At 39.8% G+C, this 19,278-nt stretch overlaps 1 protein-coding gene across 3 annotated transcripts in view; it reads right to left on the reverse strand.

The window, feature by feature from the left end:
* Positions 1-19,278, reverse strand: part of grk5l (G protein-coupled receptor kinase 5 like) — a 56,948-nt gene extending 37,670 nt beyond the window's left edge. Inside the window, exon 1 of one of the 3 annotated variants that reach the window (XM_056246708.1) lies at positions 18,587-19,278. In XM_056246708.1, coding sequence (XP_056102683.1) covers positions 18,587-18,638 — 52 coding nt within the window. In that variant the 5' untranslated portion in view covers positions 18,639-19,278. Of the gene's footprint in view, positions 1-16,473; positions 16,653-18,586 lie in introns of those variants that run through there. The other 2 variants (XM_056246709.1, XM_056246710.1) reach the window with 2 other exon arrangements.

Consider the following 19,278-nt stretch of genomic DNA (forward strand, 5'->3'; position numbering starts at 1 on the left):
GATTGAAACGCTTTGATTGATTAAACATGACTAATAAACACACGACTGCCTTATTCTGTGTAAGAAGCCACATCATCTTACAGAAGGTTGCTCAACTGTCGTTATGAAGTGAGTTTGGAGTAAAAGCATGGAGTAAAGCGTTTTGCTTTTTCAAATGCACGTTATAAGTGAATCAAACTCACAGTGCTTTCAGATGGAGCAGCGTTTACAGAGCCGTACAATCAATGACAAGCGGCGCATAAAAAAAATTAGCGCAGGCTTTGCGATTTCAAAATTAAATTGCGATTAATCGTAAAGCCCACGATTAGTACACCAATACACCACTAAGAAACACATCTGATTGGCCAGGTGAACTTAAAACCAGCATCATTGTTCAGGAATTCTTGAATTAAAAAATTCTAGTTAAGGTTTCTGTTTTGGAGGTCTCCAACAATAGGTTAACATGCATCCAATGACATGTCTGAACTTTGTATTTTGAGCACTTCTTGCGTTGTTTTTGCCTCTTCACGATGACTCGCTTGGTTTAGTCCTCAGTTGTAAGTCGCTTTGGATAAAAGCGTCTGCTAAATGACTAAATGTAAATGTAAAAAAAAAACACTTACATTTTCTCAATATCCATTGCAGCATCACTTGTTTTCTCACAGAGTCTGAAACGGTTCAATAAAGAATTCAGCCTCTCTAAACCCCTCCTTCCGAAAGCCAACTCTGCTCTGATTGGTCACATGTCCAAGTCTGTTGTGATCGGTCTACCGCTTACAGCGTGCATCGGAAACGAAATGTCCATTACCATATCTGAATTTCAGCTCTGTAGGATTTCTCAGCTTTTCTATACACAGTGATAGGTTGGTTTACCATATCAATTCGAGCCAGAGACCTCATCTTTTGGAAGTGCACGCAAAAAAAAGAAAAAAAAGAAAACGTCTTCTCGATAAAACGTCAAACTCTTCCAGGCCTCAGCTACAACTACATGTTTCAAAGTAGATGCTGTTCACAGACAGCCAGTGAACAAGAAATTTGTTACAAACCAACGTAGGAAAGAGTGGAATTACTGAAAATTAGTTTCAGGCAGTTCAGAATTAGTTCTTTCTTTTGGGGGACAATAACAACATTTATCATGCAATTTGACCTTTTACAATCCCAAACAGCTATATTACATGCTACATGAAATTAATATCCGAAAACGCATAATGCTGCGTTCACACCGGACACGAATAGTGCGTCAGCCACGAGTGATTTCAATGTTAAGTCAATGCAAATTCCTGCGGCGCGGAAGACGAGAATACGCCTCGTTCGCGCGAATGGCACGAATTGAGCGTCTGGCGCGTTACGCGCATTTTGTGCATTCACGCGTTTGACACGAATTCGCGTCTGCCGCCAGAGTTGAAAAATCTGAACTTTGGCGTCAATTCGCGCCGCATTAACCAATCAGGAGCCTAGCTGCTTGCTGCTGTCACATGGTGAAGTATCTGGATGCTTCAATAAATTATGTTGTAATATGACTAAATATGCCTGGTGTGGTTCTAATGCACAACAAATCAAATATTTTATCACATAAAACTTGATTTCAATATATGAGACATTCATTTTGTATTGAATGCTATTTATTCCATATCTAGATTATATGAAATATCATTATAATGTAAAGACAACCGACATACTATAGTGCATAAATTCGTGTCTGGACAGTGTTGTGTGAGAGAGAGAAAAAATCACAGGACAGATTAATCACTTTTGGAGGCTGGCTCCATTTATCATCAACACAAAAATAAATGACATATTAGGTGGGTGAGGGCGAGGGTGATCCTCGCTCCGATGCGGGACAACAGGTCATCAAACTGGGCGCGGGACAGGCGGAAGTACCGCTGAAAGCGGCCGTCATTCAGGCGCAGCTCCTGGAGCGAGCAAATGGTGAAACTCGCCAAACTGGGTTCACCTCCGAAGGGTCTGGTGGACACAAATACGGCGACGATGATCCCTACGCCGCTGTTCTGCTCTCCAGAGCAAATACAGAGCGGTGACTCTCCCGATGAATGCTCGATCAAAATAAAAAAGATGGCCGCCAACAGGTTTCGAATCCGACGAGCATAAATTTCGCTTCAAACTTTTGTTTTTACGCGCGTCAGTTTCACTCTTGACGCGCGAATTAACACAAAGTGGTGAAGCGTCAAACTAGACGCGGTAGACGCGAATTTGATGCGCTATTCGCATCCGGTGTGAACGCAGCATAATCTGTTTAATCAACTATTTATTCAGGCAACCCACCAATAAGTCGATTTTGATAACATAGTTTTGCTAATTCTTAAATAAAGCACATTTGCAAGATAACCAAATGGTGACAAGGGGCCATTTACACAGAATGTGTTTCTGTGTTTAAAAATGCAGGGTAGAGACCCCTCACAGTTTTTTTGTACTATATCTGTGTGTATGAAAGATATGCATTTCAAATTAGCGTGTGTGTGTGTTTGTGTGTGTGGGTGTGTGAGCATGTAAATCTGTCTGTGTTTAATCCGTGTAGGACCTGTACCACAAAGGAATCATTAAGCTCTTCCTGAGACTTAAGCCAGGTGTCGTATCTCTCCTTGCCACTATATATAGCGACAGTGTGGAATGTGAGAAAGCATGCCGGTCTGACTGCCATCATGGATGCTTTGTGCTACAATTACATAACACACAAGCACCACATAGCATTTGCGCTCAAAGTGTGCCGCACAATGCTGTCACCGAGGCATCTCAAAGTCCACAGGAAAAGAATAGATAGCAATGGAGAAAAAAAAAAAGTGGAGGAGAGGCCAGTTACAGTACCTCTCGATACCTGCCTCAACACGAAAGATCAGGGAGAGGCATATGGCATTTGATTATCTCTTATTCTTTCTTTTAGTTGCATGGAATGCCATCAAGAAATCTGACAATGGTTTCGTTATAGAACTTCAAAGCGGCGAAGCGGAAATACATTCGCAGTAGTTGTTTTGGACAAGGGGTCAAAGTGGTTTCGCTATTCCTCGTAGAGCCCCTAGCTTCCTAGCCAGCTGTTCTTGATTTCCTCTACACCACTGCCGCTCCCTCTCTTCCCCCTCAAGCTCCTCTTATTCCACCCATAGACTCTTCTTACGAGTTCAGGGGTTTCTTGGCACATCATCACTGTCAAATAAGAACATTCTGAGCAAAAGCATAGCCAAGTTTAGTGCTGCATTCATTATGATTGGAGCAAAAATCCAATTAGTTTCATGCTATTGATCTTTTTCCTAACGGAAACCAAACAAAAGAAAAAAGAAGAAAGTGTTCTTCTGAATTGGAACAGCTGTTATTCAGCTCTAACCAAGCCTAATATGATCGGCTATTAAATATTTGCTTGTGCTTTCAACTACCAAAAGGAGTGTAGTCCTTCTGCTCAATGCAACATTTTGCAATCCATTCCACAACATATTAGGATGACATCAGGTGACATTTATCAACAGAGAGCTTTAGAATTTGCATTTCTCTGTAATGAACACCAATCATGTTCCTTCCATTTATGAGGGATGTTGCTGTTTGAAGAATTTTAAAGGGGAAAGTGGTGTAAGTTGAGCCACTTTTAGTTAAGTTGTCCTCTATGCGAGCAGAAATGAGATAAGAGGTAATAATAATACTCCTTATATGACGATTGTTAGCAGTTGAAATTACACAAAAAAAACATCTACAATATATGGCCAAAGAAATAATTTCTCCTCCGAAAAAAGTCCCCCACATTAGGGGTGAGCGTCATACTTTGGGTTTTCACAGTGATGCCATAGAAAAACCATTTTTGGATTCCCAAAGGATCTTTCAGTGATATTTTCCTAAAAGGACCATTATTTTCTTAGTGTGAATAATATTTTAATAATCTAATCTTTAAAAAAAAAACTTTTTCCACTATAAAGAACCTTTTGTGCAATGGAATGATTCTATGGATGTTAAAGGTCATTCATTTAACCATTAAAAATATTCCAATGTCTTATTTTGCTGCACATTATTTACCCTGTAAAACCTGACATATGAAATAAATCAGAAAATTCAAATTTCTTGAAATGCATGTTTATTGAACCATTTTTACAATTATACTAAAGGGTAAACTAAACTATCAATCCAAAGACAGAAGACAAGTAGACGATTGTGTACAACAGGTTTTTCAGCGAAGTTGGTCATGTTGATAATTTAGAGGCCTTAGAAATTTGCGTATCATATATGATATGGTACTGGGTCAGACTAAGAGCGGTTCAAAAACCCTTTATGATGGATGGAAAAACGAGGGCCGTGAAGTCGCCCGAATGTCTATCAGTGCACGTGGCACCAGGAGGTCTCCGGTGCCTGTCGAGGCGGCAATCCCCGAACCCGGTGGTGGACACCGGAAGTAAGGGTTGCCGTAAAGCTGAAGGAGGAGTCCTATCGGGCCTGGCTGGCTTGCGGGACTCCTGAGGCAGCTGACGGTTACTGGCAGGTCAAGCGGACTGCAGCCCGGGTGGTTGTGGAGGCAAAAAAAATCGGGCTTGGGAGAGTTTGGTGAGGCCATGGAGAAGGACTACCGGCTGACCTCGAAGAGATTCTGGCAAACCGTCCGGCGCCTCAGGAGGGGGAAGCAGTGCCCTACCAACAGTGTTTACAGTGGAGATGGGCGGCTGTTGACCTCAACTGGGGACGCCGTCGGACGGTGGAAGGAATACTTCGAGGATCTCCTCAATCCCACCGACACGTCTTCCATTGAGGAAGCAGAGGCTGAGGTCTCGGAGTTGGACTCGTCCAACACCCAAGCTGAAGTCACAGAGGTAGTCAAGAAAATCCTCGGTGGAAAGGCACCGGGGGTGGATGAGATCTGCCCTGAGTTCCTCAAGTCTCTGGATGTTGTGGGGCTGTCTTGGCTGACACACCTCTGCAACATCCAGTGGCAGTCGGGGACAGTACCTTTGGGCTGGCAGACCGGGGTGGTGGTCCCTCTCTTTAAGAAGGGGGACCGGAGGGTGTGTTACAACTACAGGGGGATGACACTTCTCAGCCTCCACAGTAAAGTCTATGCAAGGGTACTGGAGAGGAGAATATGGTCGATAGTAGAACCTCGGATTGAGGAGGAACAGTGCGGTTTTCGTCCCGGTCGTGGAACACTGGACCAGCTCTATACCCTCTCCAGAGTGCTGGAGGGTTCATGGGAGTTTGCCCAACCAATCCACATGTGCTTTGTGGATTTGGAGAAGACATTCGACTGTGTCCCTCGCGGCGTCCTGTGGAGGGTGCTCTGGGAGTATGGGGTCCGGGGCCCTTTGCTAAGAGCTGTCCGGTCCCTGTACGACTGGAGCAGGAGCTTGGTTCGCATTGCCAGCAGTAAGTCAGACTTGTTCCCGGTGCATGTTGGACTCCAGCAGGGCTGCCCTTTGTCGCCAGTTCTGTTCATAACTTTTATGGACAGAATTTCTAGGCACAGCCAGGGGTGTCAGGTTTGGGGACCACACGATTTCGTTTCTGATCTTTGCGTATGATGTTGTTGTGCTGGCCCCATCAGACCATGTCATTCAGCATACACTGGGACTGTTTGCAGCCGAGTGTGAAGCGGCTGGGATGAGAATCAGCGCCTCCAAATCCGAGGCCATGGTTCTCAGTCTGAAAAGGGTGGCTTGCCCACTTCAGGTTGGTGGAGAGTTCCTGCCTCAAGTGGAGGAGTTCAAGTATCTTGGGGTCTTGTTCACGAGTGAGGGAAGGATGGAACGGGAGATTGACAGACGGATCGGTGCAGCTTCTGCAGTAATGCGGTCGATGTACCGGTCTGTCATGGTGAAAAAAAGCCTTGCGGCTCAACTCTCGATTTACCGGTCAATCTACATTCCTACTCTCACCTATGGTCATGAGCTGTGGGTCATGACCGAAAGAACAAGATCCCGGATACAGGCGGTCGAAATGAGCTTTCTCCGCAGGGTGACTGGGCGATCCCTAAGAGATAGGGTGAGAAGCTCGGTCACTCGGGAGGAGCTCAGAGTAGAGCCGCTGCTCCTCCACATCGAGAGGGGCCAGCTGAGTTGGCTCGGGCATCTGTTCCGGATGCCTCCTGGACACCTTCCTGGAAAGGTGTTCCGGGCGCGTCCCACCGGAAGGAGACCCCGGGGAAGACCTAGGACATGCTGGAGGGACTATGTCTCCCGGCTGGCCTGGGAACACCTCGGGGTCCCCCCGGAAGAGCTGGAGGAAGTGTCTAGGGAGAGGGAAGTCTGGGCATCTCTGCTTAGAATGCTGCCCCCGCGACCCGGCCCCGGATAAGCGGAAGAAGATGGATGGATGGATATATGATACAGTGGGCTTATAGGCTTATTATCTGCACAAACCAGCCAAGAAAAGATTCATTGTCCGACATATTTTAGTGTAGTAAAAATGTTTCAACATTTTGGTAAATTATGTCATACATTTAAAGGCAAAGCTCACAATTACTATTAGTAGAACCACTGGCACAGCTTACCCCAAGGCATCTGACACACTTTACCCCCACAGCTACCAAAAATGCTTAATTAAATTATAACGTATTTTTATCAATGGATTTATACAGTCAATTCATAAAAATTATTTTACCTGCCATGTAAAAAATTTACTTTGACAGGAGAAGAAAAAATTAGCCTTAATGCTTTTCATTTTTCTCATGAGCATCTTTCAGTCACGTACTGCTCAGTATGATGAACCCATTCTAAAGAAATACAGCAGGAAATACACAGTGTGCAAGATTAAGGATGCCACATCTTATCCTACTTTCCTCTATGCTGTAATATTAGAGGTTATTCAAATTTTGCATCAATAGGACACATTGTATTCATTCGGACAATGCAATATGCAAAGCATGGCATGTACTCATGGTTTGTAATATGCAAAGCAGAATTTCAGACATGTAATGAGATATTCTACCAGTCACCTGTCCTAAATGTCATTCAAGGTTGACGCCATGGTACAGGCCGGGGTAATGGGGTAAATCATATCGTTCTCACTTTTACCTCCAAAAGTAAAAGGCAAAAAAGCTCTAAAAGATTTTTTTAAGCTGTGGATGAACACAGGGTGATGCATGGTATTTTTTTTTTACAGCCAGTCCAAATTAAGACTAAATATTTGACAGTTGGCTCTGTTCTCACTCTCACATAAACACAAGCAGGCTCTCATGGAGAGTGAGTGGGCTAAAGGCGAGGTTAAGACTTCATGATGATGGACCTTCCCTTCCATTAGAGTCTCTCCACTCAGAAGAGCTTTTAAAACTTTACTGCATTACGTCACACACAAAAATGAGAGCAAGAGACTGCATTTAAGGACAGGCAATAAAGCCTGTAAAAACCTTTAGAGGAAAATGTGGCAGATGAAAATGAAAGAAAACTCCCCTGCACTTCAGCAGGACAGAATGTGGTTAAAAGTTCAGCTGTTCTGACTCGAACATTCTTAGCTTCATGTCAATGCCCTCACTGATGATGCAACCGCTGAGCTGCTCTTCATGGTGGAACATCAACTACAAGCACCCAAAACTTGTTGCGACATGCTTTAGTTTTATTAAAAGTTGTTAATTCTGTATTTTGATGTGAAAATGCAATGGAACTATTTTACACCTTTACAAGCCACCATCTAATTAGTCTCAAGTCCCAAGTCCAAATTCTCTCCACTGTAACACTAACCTTTACAGGAAACATTTAGCTTTACTCTACAATGACAGGCAAGTAAACAGCAGGTGAACTTCAAATATTCACTATATTAATTTCTTAGGATAAAAAATAAATGAGCAAATGATTGAGCAAATCAATGTCTAAACTTCACCATTATTTGTCTTATTTATTTAAATAATTTCAAAGAACCATTCAGTGAACGGTTTGTAAGAGAACCTTTTTTCTTAGTGTGAAGAACAATTTTAAATGTAACGAATCTTTTTCCACTATAATAACCTTTTGTGCAATGGAAAGGTTCCATGGACGTTAAAGGTTCTTCATAGAACCATAGATGCCAGTAAATAGACATTATTTTTAAGTACATTCATTTATATAGACCTTAAATTGAGATCAGATGGATTATTTTCCACCTATTTTCCCCGATTGCACATTGGCCCAGTACTTCTAGGGCTGTCAAAACCCAGTTCATGCCAACAATTATCGAATCATTCAGCAATGTATTCTATGAGTACCAAGACAGCTCAAGGTCACACTATCTTGACATTTCCTTATGTTGGAACTCTGTTCTAGCACATCTTCATCACTTCAGTGAGCAGTTCTTAAAGTTCTTATTTACTTACATTGACATGGCTTATTTCTATACAATAACTGTTTGTAGTAACCATGTCAATCAACATCCAAAAAAGACCACAAAGCACTATGTTCCGACTCTTTTGAAGCCATATAGCTTCTTGAAAGGCCAGAAGCCAGAACTATGTCTTAAATACTGGTTTGGGGGATGGGTGTAATAATGACATTTACAGGAATTAAATAATTAAAGGATTAAAGGGATTTAAGGGAAGAAAAAGAAAGAAAAATATATATTTTACTATATACTATATATGTATACTATGGAAGACAATGGGGCCCATCAACTTTTTGGATGAACTATCCCTTTAAACAAATTCCTAATATGTTGAAAACAGCTGTTAATGTTTCTTGCCTTGTCACAGAACATTCAATTATGAATAAATTGAAATCACTTAAATTCAAAATGGCAAAATTACACAAAAAAGTCAAGTAGTTTGCCTGACTGGATATTACTTTTGTTGGTCATTTAACATTTCTATCATAAAAGAGTTGTCAAATATTAAATGTTTAGCTAAATGTCTACAGTAGCTGATCTTCACATTCTTTCACCGCTAAAACTGAAGCGTTATTCATGTTTGCCTTCTGTGAACAATAAAGCCTGCCTAAACATTTTAACATTGAGCATGTTTACATACCCACCGATATGGTGAAAAACTCCTAAAAATCATCTTATTGAATTAACCCGTTGTCACAAGCAAACAAATAATCCATCAACGCAAGTAAACTGTGTTTCCAACACATTTTTATAATATCTTGGGTCAAGAATTTCTTGGGTCGGAGCTTGCCATATATTTCCTCCTCCCCTACCGTGACCCGCTCGCACAGTGTGGATGTTACATATCACACATGCGCACTTCAATAAGCCGATAGATGGCAGATTAATGTGTTTACAAGCCGGGCAAAATCGGGGTAAGAGGCAAAAATGTCGATTGGTTTATGCTTAAGCCATTTATGACCTTGAGGGTTGATGTTTTTATATAACCACATGCATTATTAGATTAGTCAGATTATTAAGCATAATCGGGTTAAGAACGTGCATGTACAGTAAATGCTCATTGACGAACGCTGTTAGACCACTGAAGTAGACCATCCTAAAAATGAACTTTTAAAACTTTGTCATTCTAACAATATACAGAGTGCTGCATAATAGATTGCACAAGAGCAGCATCAAGAATATCAAATATTGTGGAGGGACAATTTGGCCCATATCTAATAACTAGGAAAGGGACACGACCTTGACAGTGGAGGTCATAATCTTTCTAGATTTTAACATGTGCATACATTTCCCAAACACCCTGCTCTCTTCTCTTGATACATCCACATCTGAATAAAAAAAACCCCATTAAAGTCTGACTTCAAACATAACCCAGCCATTTCAGTAGCACACGTGACTTTCCCTCGACCACTTCTAAATGTAACCAATGCCACAAGTCAGTCAACAAGTTAGTATGGATATTGACCGTGTGGAATTAGATCAGACAGAAATGACATCAGCTAAGGCAACAGACGTCTGCTCGCAAACCAACTGGCCATTTACAGCAAGTCAAATTCAATTTTCACGCCTATCAGTCTCGGCCCAACACAAGCTTCAGCACTTCTGCTACATATTTGTGCTGCTTGTACCACAACACATCCATCTAATGCAGCAGTCATTGCTAGACTGGGTGTGGAATAAACAATGGTTCAGCAAAATGTTATGTGAGAATTATGTATGCCTGGCCTACTCAAAGTAGCAATAATAAATAATTACAAGTTTTAGCCTTTAGAAGACAGTTAATAAAATATATCCCATTGTTAGTTATATTCATAGAACATTGCTATGAACCAACATAAAACGATTGTTTTTTTATAGAAAGAAATGAAAGATTTGTTTGATCAAGCAGTACAGTAAATACAGTATCTATTTTTATCAAATCTAATTTAGTCTAAAATAGTCATGGTATATTTACAGTTTTTCACTGAATTATGTTTAATAATTTCAGTTATGCTATATGCACCAATATATCAATAGGGCCTACATAGTACTTACTAGTAGTACTAACTAAAAATAATGAAATATTTTCATTAACTACAAATAATGGCACACTGACACTTCTATGATTCATTTCTGCGAATTACTTTGAATTAATGAAAAGAATAATGGATTCACACAAAAACTTCAGCTTACTGCAGCTAATGAAGATTAAATCATAAATTTACAATCATTTACGCATTTGACAGACATTTTTATCCAAAGCAACTAACACAGTATTCAAGTACACGTTTTTATGCATTCTTTGAGAATCAGACCAATGCCTGTGTGTTGCAACATGGTCTATCATTTCATCAACAAGAATTTCTTTAAATATCTTTTTAATATATATATATATATATATATATATATATATATATATATATATATATATATATATGTGTGTGTGTGTGTGTGTGTGTGTGTGTGTGTGTATTATAGATAATATTAAATTATCTGTTTTATCTTAAAAAAATAACTGCAATATTCAGTAGCTTAACTGTATACTGCTAGCAAAATCATTGCCCATGCCTAGTAGAATCACCTATGATAGTGTTACTACATAAGAAGACGCTTCTATGACAGAGTGCATTTTAACACTGGAAGCTGTGTATTAACAACACAAGAATGTAATTTCTCAACGCAGTGGCGCAACTTTTTAGCATCTGGCCAAAGCAGCAGCAGCAGATTTCCCCCCTTGTTATGTGTGTGACACAATATTTCTTTTTCTCTCTTAGCTCTTTCTCCTTTCGTCCACTGCCTTGCATTCTCTATCAGTCTTTTTTTGCTCTCTGTACTTTAGTCTCCTCATTTGCCTCTGACTACCTCTTTACATGGGTCTGGATGATGTTTATTCTTCAGGATTTCACACGGCAGTTTCCAGTAAAGAGGAGCAGTCTGCCAGATCCAGAGTTCTTGAATGGTGAGGAGAGCCCCTCGTCCGCCGTCGTCATGGGTTACGACGTGCACTCCACATCGCCTATGCTGTCTGAGGAGGCCAGGGTCAGATTACAGCCTTTATTAGGAATTCACCCCCCACCATTTCTCAGACACAGTCATTCACTCACTCACTCATTCTTTGAAAAGAAACCAATACAATGGTACTTCCATGAGAGAATGCCAAAGGGAAAAAAAAATTACCTAAGGTCCTGGTTAACAGGGCTGCTCTTAGTTATTGTTCCATGGTACATTTGCTGTAATTCTGTCAGCTTAATAATGAAACAATCTACAAATTGGGATGGGTCAGGACCAAGTCGGTACTGAAATTTTAAAATTATGCCGATACCAGCATTTTCCTCGATGCTGAACGGATTCTTTAACACCTCTGGTTGGCCATTGCGTTCACGTGCTCAACATATATGTCTCTGATTAGCTATTGTGTTCACACACTCAAAATATATGTCTCTGAATGGCCATTGTGTTTACGCACTCAACATATATGTTGCAAACTTTTATACTGCAAAAAAAGGCTTCACAAAAAATAAAGAAAAGATGACTAACGAACTACAAGGAAAAAATTTAAATTAACATAAAGTACACAAGTACTCAAGCAAGACGAGAGTTCGCTGTTAGTCGCCAGCAGCACAGCAGCTCCAGACAAACAATGACACTCAAAACTGTCCTGTTACTATAACTAACATTCCAAATTTCAGCATATGTGAAACATAGCAAAACCAATGTTTCTGTGTATGGAGCTGGAAATCTTTTCTAATATTAACTTGGCTTTTAAAGCTCATAAGCCTTCTTTTTCCAGTGATATTTCTCTGACCATTTCTCTTTTGTAATGTTTCTCAGCCATCTATCTTTCTGTAGTCTTTTCTTCAAATCTCCCTTGTTCACTCCCTTTCCTCCCTAGACATGTGCCAACAATGTATCACAATAATGAATATGCACAATATTGTTATCGTGGGCAATTCAAAATACTGTGAACAATTATTTATTATGAATTATTCCGATTTTTAGATTGAGAATACTTTTTCAATACTGCTGTATTCTGCGTCAAAGAAGCATGCACTTGTCTAAAGAAGCCAAACACGCATGAGCAGCATGACGGAACGAGTGGCTGAATGAAAAAGCACGTTCACTGACATCAGATGGAGCTGATGGAACAGCATAAATGTATTACACTGATAACCCCGTAAACAAAGCAGTCACACTACTTTCTGTTTCTCAACAGTATTTGAATGTTGTAAACAGCCATTCAGATTTTTCTATATTCACAATGGTGTTCATAGCAACATCAAATAAATAAATACTTAAGCTATTTATTTTCAAATTTAAACATTTTTATATTTTAATCTGGACTAATGTTATGATTCTTTATTATTGTTTGGTAACACTTTACAATAAGGCTCCATTAGTAGTTAATTAGTTAACATAAATGCCTTAGAAGTATTTTCTCATTGTCAGTTTATTAACCTTAGTTCATGTTAATTAAGACCTGTCTTAATCATTAAGACCTGAACAATGATCAGTTGTATTTAACTAACATAAAGCTGCAGTCCGTAGTTTTTCCTCTGTCGCCATCTCTGTTCGAAATCTGCAATTGCAGTTATTCGCCGAATTATCAACTTTACGTGGTTATGGCACGGCACAGCGCGGATGAATCCAATGTTTTGAGGAGAATGTGAGGCTGTCAGTAACCGCGCCGGTGTGGATACTAGCGTTCAGAATCACAGATTATTATTTTTGAAAGTATGACCAACATAAGAATTTTCACCGAAAAATGTCATCTGAACAAGTAAGAAACATCCACTTTTGTTCTGACCAACTAAGGGAACAAAAGCATTGCAGTAAATCACGCTGATTAAATCTACCGATCGCTTATATCACGTCAAACCGTGCACATTATACTTTGTTCTCAAATTGTTAATGTTAATAACATCAGCATTGTGTGACTACATTTAATGCCCTTCGCATGGTGCGGTTGCAATCTCTTTTTTTTTGTAGCCACTCCGAAGTCCAAAGTCTTTTGCATTTTACAACGGGTGAATCTCCAGTTGTCACTGGTGATTGTTGTTTGAACCTTTCTGGATCCGCCATCAAATTGATAAGTTTAATTATATCAAGTGCTGTGAGAAAAGGCTATAAATCTCCACCTCCAACATCCTCACACGCAATATAGCCTACTAGCCGAGACTCCTTCTTTATGTGTACAGATGTGACGTAATGACGCAAAGACATGCTCGAATTTCCCGTGGAAATCCACCAGCACCACTGGAATTAAAAACATTATTACAAGCTTACCGTTTTGAATCGAGCTAGGGCAAGCAGATAGTTTTGAACACTGGCTGGTTATGTACTTGCTCAAATTTATTTTGGATAATTTTTAACCCAAAAAAGTTACGGACTGGAGCTTTAACAAAGAATAACTTTATAATTCTTTTGCACTTTAATCTGTTTAAAACATTTGTTTACTTTATACATTTTTGTGTATTGCTTTATTTATATGTTGAGTTATTTTTGTTATAATAAAAAAAGTTATTAAACCGGTTATAGTATGACAACACTTTTTATCGTTATAATAACGTATACCTTGATAAAAGCTTAAGCAATTATCGCAACATGAAAATTTGATACCCTGACATGCCTACTCTGCCCCCATCATGAGTGTACATGCCTCCTACTGCTGATTGGCTACAAGTGTGTTGTGCTTGGTCCGATTCACTTTCAACAGAGTTTCTTACTGCACCTTTAAGACTGACCAGGGCTGCGTTCAGCGCCTGCAAAACGTTGCAGAACGTTTTTTAAACAGAAACGGTGATGCGTTGAACGCACTGTTGTGATGACGCAAGAGTTGCAACTACGGCAGCTGAGAAGGCTTTTTGTGTTCTTTGTGAAGAATTTTCGGAGCCTGATGAAGTATAAATAAATATAAGTATACGGTATAAATAGGTTTAATAGCCTACTACAAAATATGCCCGATGTTACAGTTAGCTGCTACTGCACTTGCCGCCCAGAACACAAGAGAACATCCCAATCGAGTGAAGGGATTTGTGGAAACTGAAATGGAAGCACATCTTACCTAATAAAGACTAAAACACATCTATTTAGCCTCACATAGCCTACTGACTTTATTTGTTGTTCATACTGTTTTATTAATACCCTGTATTTTCTTTCTCATTTTTAGGAAAAGCACTTTACATGCATTGTTTATTTCTATACCAAATGTCACACACTTGCAATGAAGCTAAACATATAAACAACTACATCATTATGTTGATATCCTATATTTTTACAATAATACTTACGACAAACATGTCTTCTAATATCCTCAGTTGTTGCGTATCGAACACATTTGTAAATTACTTCCATTGTGCGAGTTCTCTTTAATACCGTGTGCTTTATGTTGCTGCTGATTGGACTGCAGTTCTGACACACCCACCAAACAAGAGAAAACGCATCTCAAACCCCGTTGCACACCGTTTCCAGGAAACATGACGTTCAACCCGGAAACCGTAGCAAAACGTTGCGCACCGTTGTGATCTTGAACGTGCCCCTGTTGTCCAAAAAAATGCACTGACAACAATCAATTGTCAAAGTTATGAAAACATGGGAATATAATAGTTTTTACACTGCATCACAATGCGGATGTGAACAATTCTGCATAAAAACGAAACAATCGATTATTTTGAAAATAAAATAGGCCTATCATACATATTAATGTAATGTTTTATAGTGAAATAAAGTACTCTTAACATACATTAATAAAAAAAAAATGCATATGTCCTTCGCCTATGCACTATGCACTTGCATCTGATGTTCGCAGATAATAACTAACTTCTTGAAAGCAGATTTTTGGGCACATTTAGTTTTTTACGATAAACGTGTTTCACACGTTAAATCACACGTTTCTTTCTTGTATTTGTTCTACTGGTTGTTATTTGCAGCTTTGTTCTTATTTTTAATAGCAAAGATAAAAAAACCCTAAAATAACTATATCGTGATTATCAATGTAGTAATTATTCTTAAAATGAAGCTCCATCGTGATATTGAGCATCATTTTATAATCAAATCATTACCCTCTGAATTGTAATAAAATAGAATCATGAGGCAGGATAAGATTCACACCTATAATGAGATTTGATACTACAAAAGATAGTAATTATTTTCCTCATAGATCTTTTACTGTTATTTGATATACTGTTTAATCCAACTCCAAACCATAATTAATCAAACTGTTCACCAGGAAAAAGTAGGGGTTGGATGGTAAAAAGTGGGTGATGATCCATAATAGAATAAAGCCAAATCAACAGAAAGTTTTCTAAAACAATGCCTAAATAATAAATGTCATCAGTGACATCAGCTGAAAAGGAAAGTTGTTTCAGAGGAAGAGTACGTTAATACATTTAAGGATTATGAAGAAAAACATATTTCTTTGGAATAACATCCACCGCTGAACCATTCACATTGCATAAAAAAACTAAACAGGGTCAGATTTGATTTCATGTTGACTTTACATCCTACTCTGAGCTGACCCTGGACTGAAAACAATGAGGCTATTTTTTATGACCTATCTGCCTGTATTGTCTGTCTATAATAATCACACCCGATATCTGAGGTCATGAACTTGACTGATATGTTTGCCTAATGTCATCTTGATATTTCTCCATTTGCGAATGAACTTCCCTCATAAATCTAATCAATTCTTTCAGCTCATGTGTCTGGAAATTGACTAGGCTTAAAGAACTGCATAATGTAGACATATGTGCATTGGGACTTACTATAACATTGGATTGCTTTTTTTGTCAAGTCACGCCGCTTGCGTCCGGTGTAGACACGGTGTTACCGTAGGAAATTATGTCACTAGTGGTGCCAGGAAAGGGTGATCATGCCCAAAACATACTCTAAAGCAAATGCGCATGCAAATACTGCAATGCTAGCTCAATTTAATGAGCCTGCATTCCAAAATGTTAGAGCGCAATTCATGGTGTGACACAAGAAGTCTCTATAATATAGAACCCCATTTCTCTTTTTGTAAACTCTTACAACTACCACTTTTTATCTTTCACTGGGCTTCAATATTATAATGTGCATTAGTGCAACATGTTTTCTGAGCTCTGACTACGTCAAAGTGACTGACAGTTCAAAGAGAAAGTTAGTCAAACTGTCATAGGCTTATGGCAGGCTACATGAATAATTAAGAATACTCAATGAAATTAAACATTCAAATTAAGTACAAATTAAGACTACACACAAGGGGCCTACCTTCTTCAATGTCTGTTCCTGAATATCTCCAAGCAGAATATCATAGGAGACGTAGATGGGATTTCTGTTTAGTTTGGGGCTGCCTTGCTCTGGCCGGACTCTCTAATGATTTCGGAAGCGTGGCTTCAGCCATGTAAACAGACTGTGTGGCCTGTAAACTCTGCTTTTCCTGTTATCTGCTGCTAGTCGAACATTTGGACGAGAGTCTGCGTGCCTTGCGCTTCATTTTCTGCTCCAAACACAGCGTGATAAACAAATGGGGGGGGGGGGGGGGGGGGGGGGTGCCCTCTCACACACATGCACACACACAGACAACTGCACACATCAATAAACATAAGACCACTTTAAAAAGACTGTTTCCTGATGTTCACTGTATGTTCAGAAGGGTTGCAACTTGAATAAGCGCAGTAGCATGACGAGAAACATGTTTGTAAAAAGGCTTTTTTCAATATTTGTACAAAGTGTTGTGAAATCTTCCTTTAACTATTAAACTATGTACACTCACCCACATTACCGTCCACACAAACACTCTGCAAACCCTGCTGTCCATTGAGAGGAACTCTTTTGTCTACTATCTGAAGTGTGGAAAAGCAAAATAAAGCAAGCTTCATCATTTAAAAAAATTCTCTACATTATTTGTCTATAGATCAGCTAACATTACTGGCCTAGGCTAGTGCCCTCTGTTCAACAACATAGTGAGGGTACACTGTAAATCTTACACTTGTCAAAACCTGGTCATTTATGGTAAACTCTGGGCTAAGGGCAACAATGAACACAGGAACTGAATGTTTGGGCTTGTGCCTTCAGTCCAACAAGAGAATTTGGGTAATTAATGGAGCCAATGGTGCAAGACGTTTGAGGAAGCTATGGCTAACAAGGTTCACCAGCTCCATATTTTGCCATTTTTGCTGAACGTTGTCACAACTTAGCTCTGAAGTATCACGGCGGATGGCAAGAACCACAAGATGAATGAAAGCACTGAGATGTAACCGGAGATCACAACAAACTGCAAAAAGCATTTTGAATGACTGATTGAATTGTATATTGGGATACAACAAGAGTTAGCAATTCACTTCAGATTCACTTTCTAAGCAAAAAAGAGAAGTGTGAAATGTAAATGGAATGGAATCTTGTTTAAAATGTTCATTTTGACATGGACAGCCAGTTCCATATCTAAAACAGGTTCTCAAGACCCATCAGGACTCCATTATAATTTTCCATGATGCACACAGGTTCAAGAGAGCAGCTTAGCTAAAATGATTTCTCACACTGATTGTCAAAATGGGGAATATGTCAAATTAAAAACGTTGCTTTATTTTATGCTAGCCTTTATCATCTGTCCTATGGTAGGCTAATTCAATTCTCTTTCTACCCTAGGATTGTGGACCAGCTTTACATTTGGTTCACTTTGAATCTAAATCAATTCAAGCTTCAGTGTAATAATGGTCGTCTGACGAGGACATCAAAACACGAGCAAGGGAAGTAGCGGTTATTGTGGTATTCGCGGTAACGAAGACAAGCGTAGGCTACTTTCACATCGCCTTATCGACTGCTGCTGACCTGGTTTGGCGGATACCGAGATAACATCAGTAGTGCGTGTTTTTGTGGAAAAACGTTAAAAAGGTGGCAGCTGTAGCATACCATTTCCTTACACAGCTCACGTTATAGCCTACCTCACTGGAAATGAATGGTAGCCTATAGAAAATACCACCAAAACGGGCTATTTATTCAGCGCGAGAAGTTTGTAGTATCTCCACATTTAACTTGCATTTTTAAAAAATCACGACTCGCTTTTCAGCTCGTTATACGGATGTGGGAAGCTGATGTTTTCGGCCGTTCAACCCGTAACACGTACCAACTGTCAAAAGATACAATGTTATAGCATTATGACGCTGGCGTTATGACGTCGATTACAGATGAAAGAACCACTGGAGGTGTTCGAAACAATGTTGCATGTCGTACTGGATAAATTCACACAGCATCTGTTTAAGATTACATCATCACAAAAGCTGCACGAGCAGCGGTTTCAGGGCTTTTCCTGGCTGTAAAAACTAGCAAACTACATACGATTAAAATAATTATAATAAATCACATTTTCATTTTCCGTACTCACCCTCTCTTGCCTTTAAGAGTACCGTGTTTGCAACAATATTCTCCAGCTCCATCAAAAAAACACCGTGATATTGCCGTGGAAGCCGAAGAGTAGATAGAGCTCCTTATTGCTCCTCCCAGCAGAATACGCTATTTTCCGTCCTTATAAAAGTATTTAAATCAAAACCTAGGCATTTTAAATTATCAACACACGTATACACACGTAAAACAACGAATCGCTGACACACGCGCGTGGTTGTTGTTGTAGTTTGCGCCACAAAAGGCGTAAGGAAGGCATTGCCTGTTGAAACACAGCGTTGTCGAGCCACTGGCGACAAGTCACGTTAAAACGTACATGCCAAAGACAGCAGGCCGAGGTCTACATCCTTTGAGGGTACACGGCAGAAAACGGATCAAGTAGAGTACGGTCGATCATACAGGAGTTGTTGAAGTGCCGCTGTCACTATCAGCGTGCTCCCTCTCTCGGTGCGTAATCGAAGCAGGGTTGGGTTTCTGCTTTCAGTTGTAATTTTTGGCTGGGTCCCAAGCGGCTTTCCCCGTGGCTCCGTTCAGATTTACAGCGGTAGAGCTGTGTTCAAATGGCGTAGCGATGCAAAAGGTTGAGGATGCGTGCAGTTATAACGGTGTACGAGATTCATCTTTAGCGCTTGTCATGTTTCCTTGTCATTCCTATTCAACAAGCGCTTGAAAGGG

Source organism: Rhinichthys klamathensis, unplaced genomic scaffold (genome assembly GCF_029890125.1).
Source record: "Rhinichthys klamathensis goyatoka isolate OS25496 unplaced genomic scaffold, OSU_Roscu_1.1 h1tg000040l_1, whole genome shotgun sequence".
Lineage (NCBI taxonomy): Eukaryota > Metazoa > Chordata > Actinopteri > Cypriniformes > Leuciscidae > Rhinichthys > Rhinichthys klamathensis.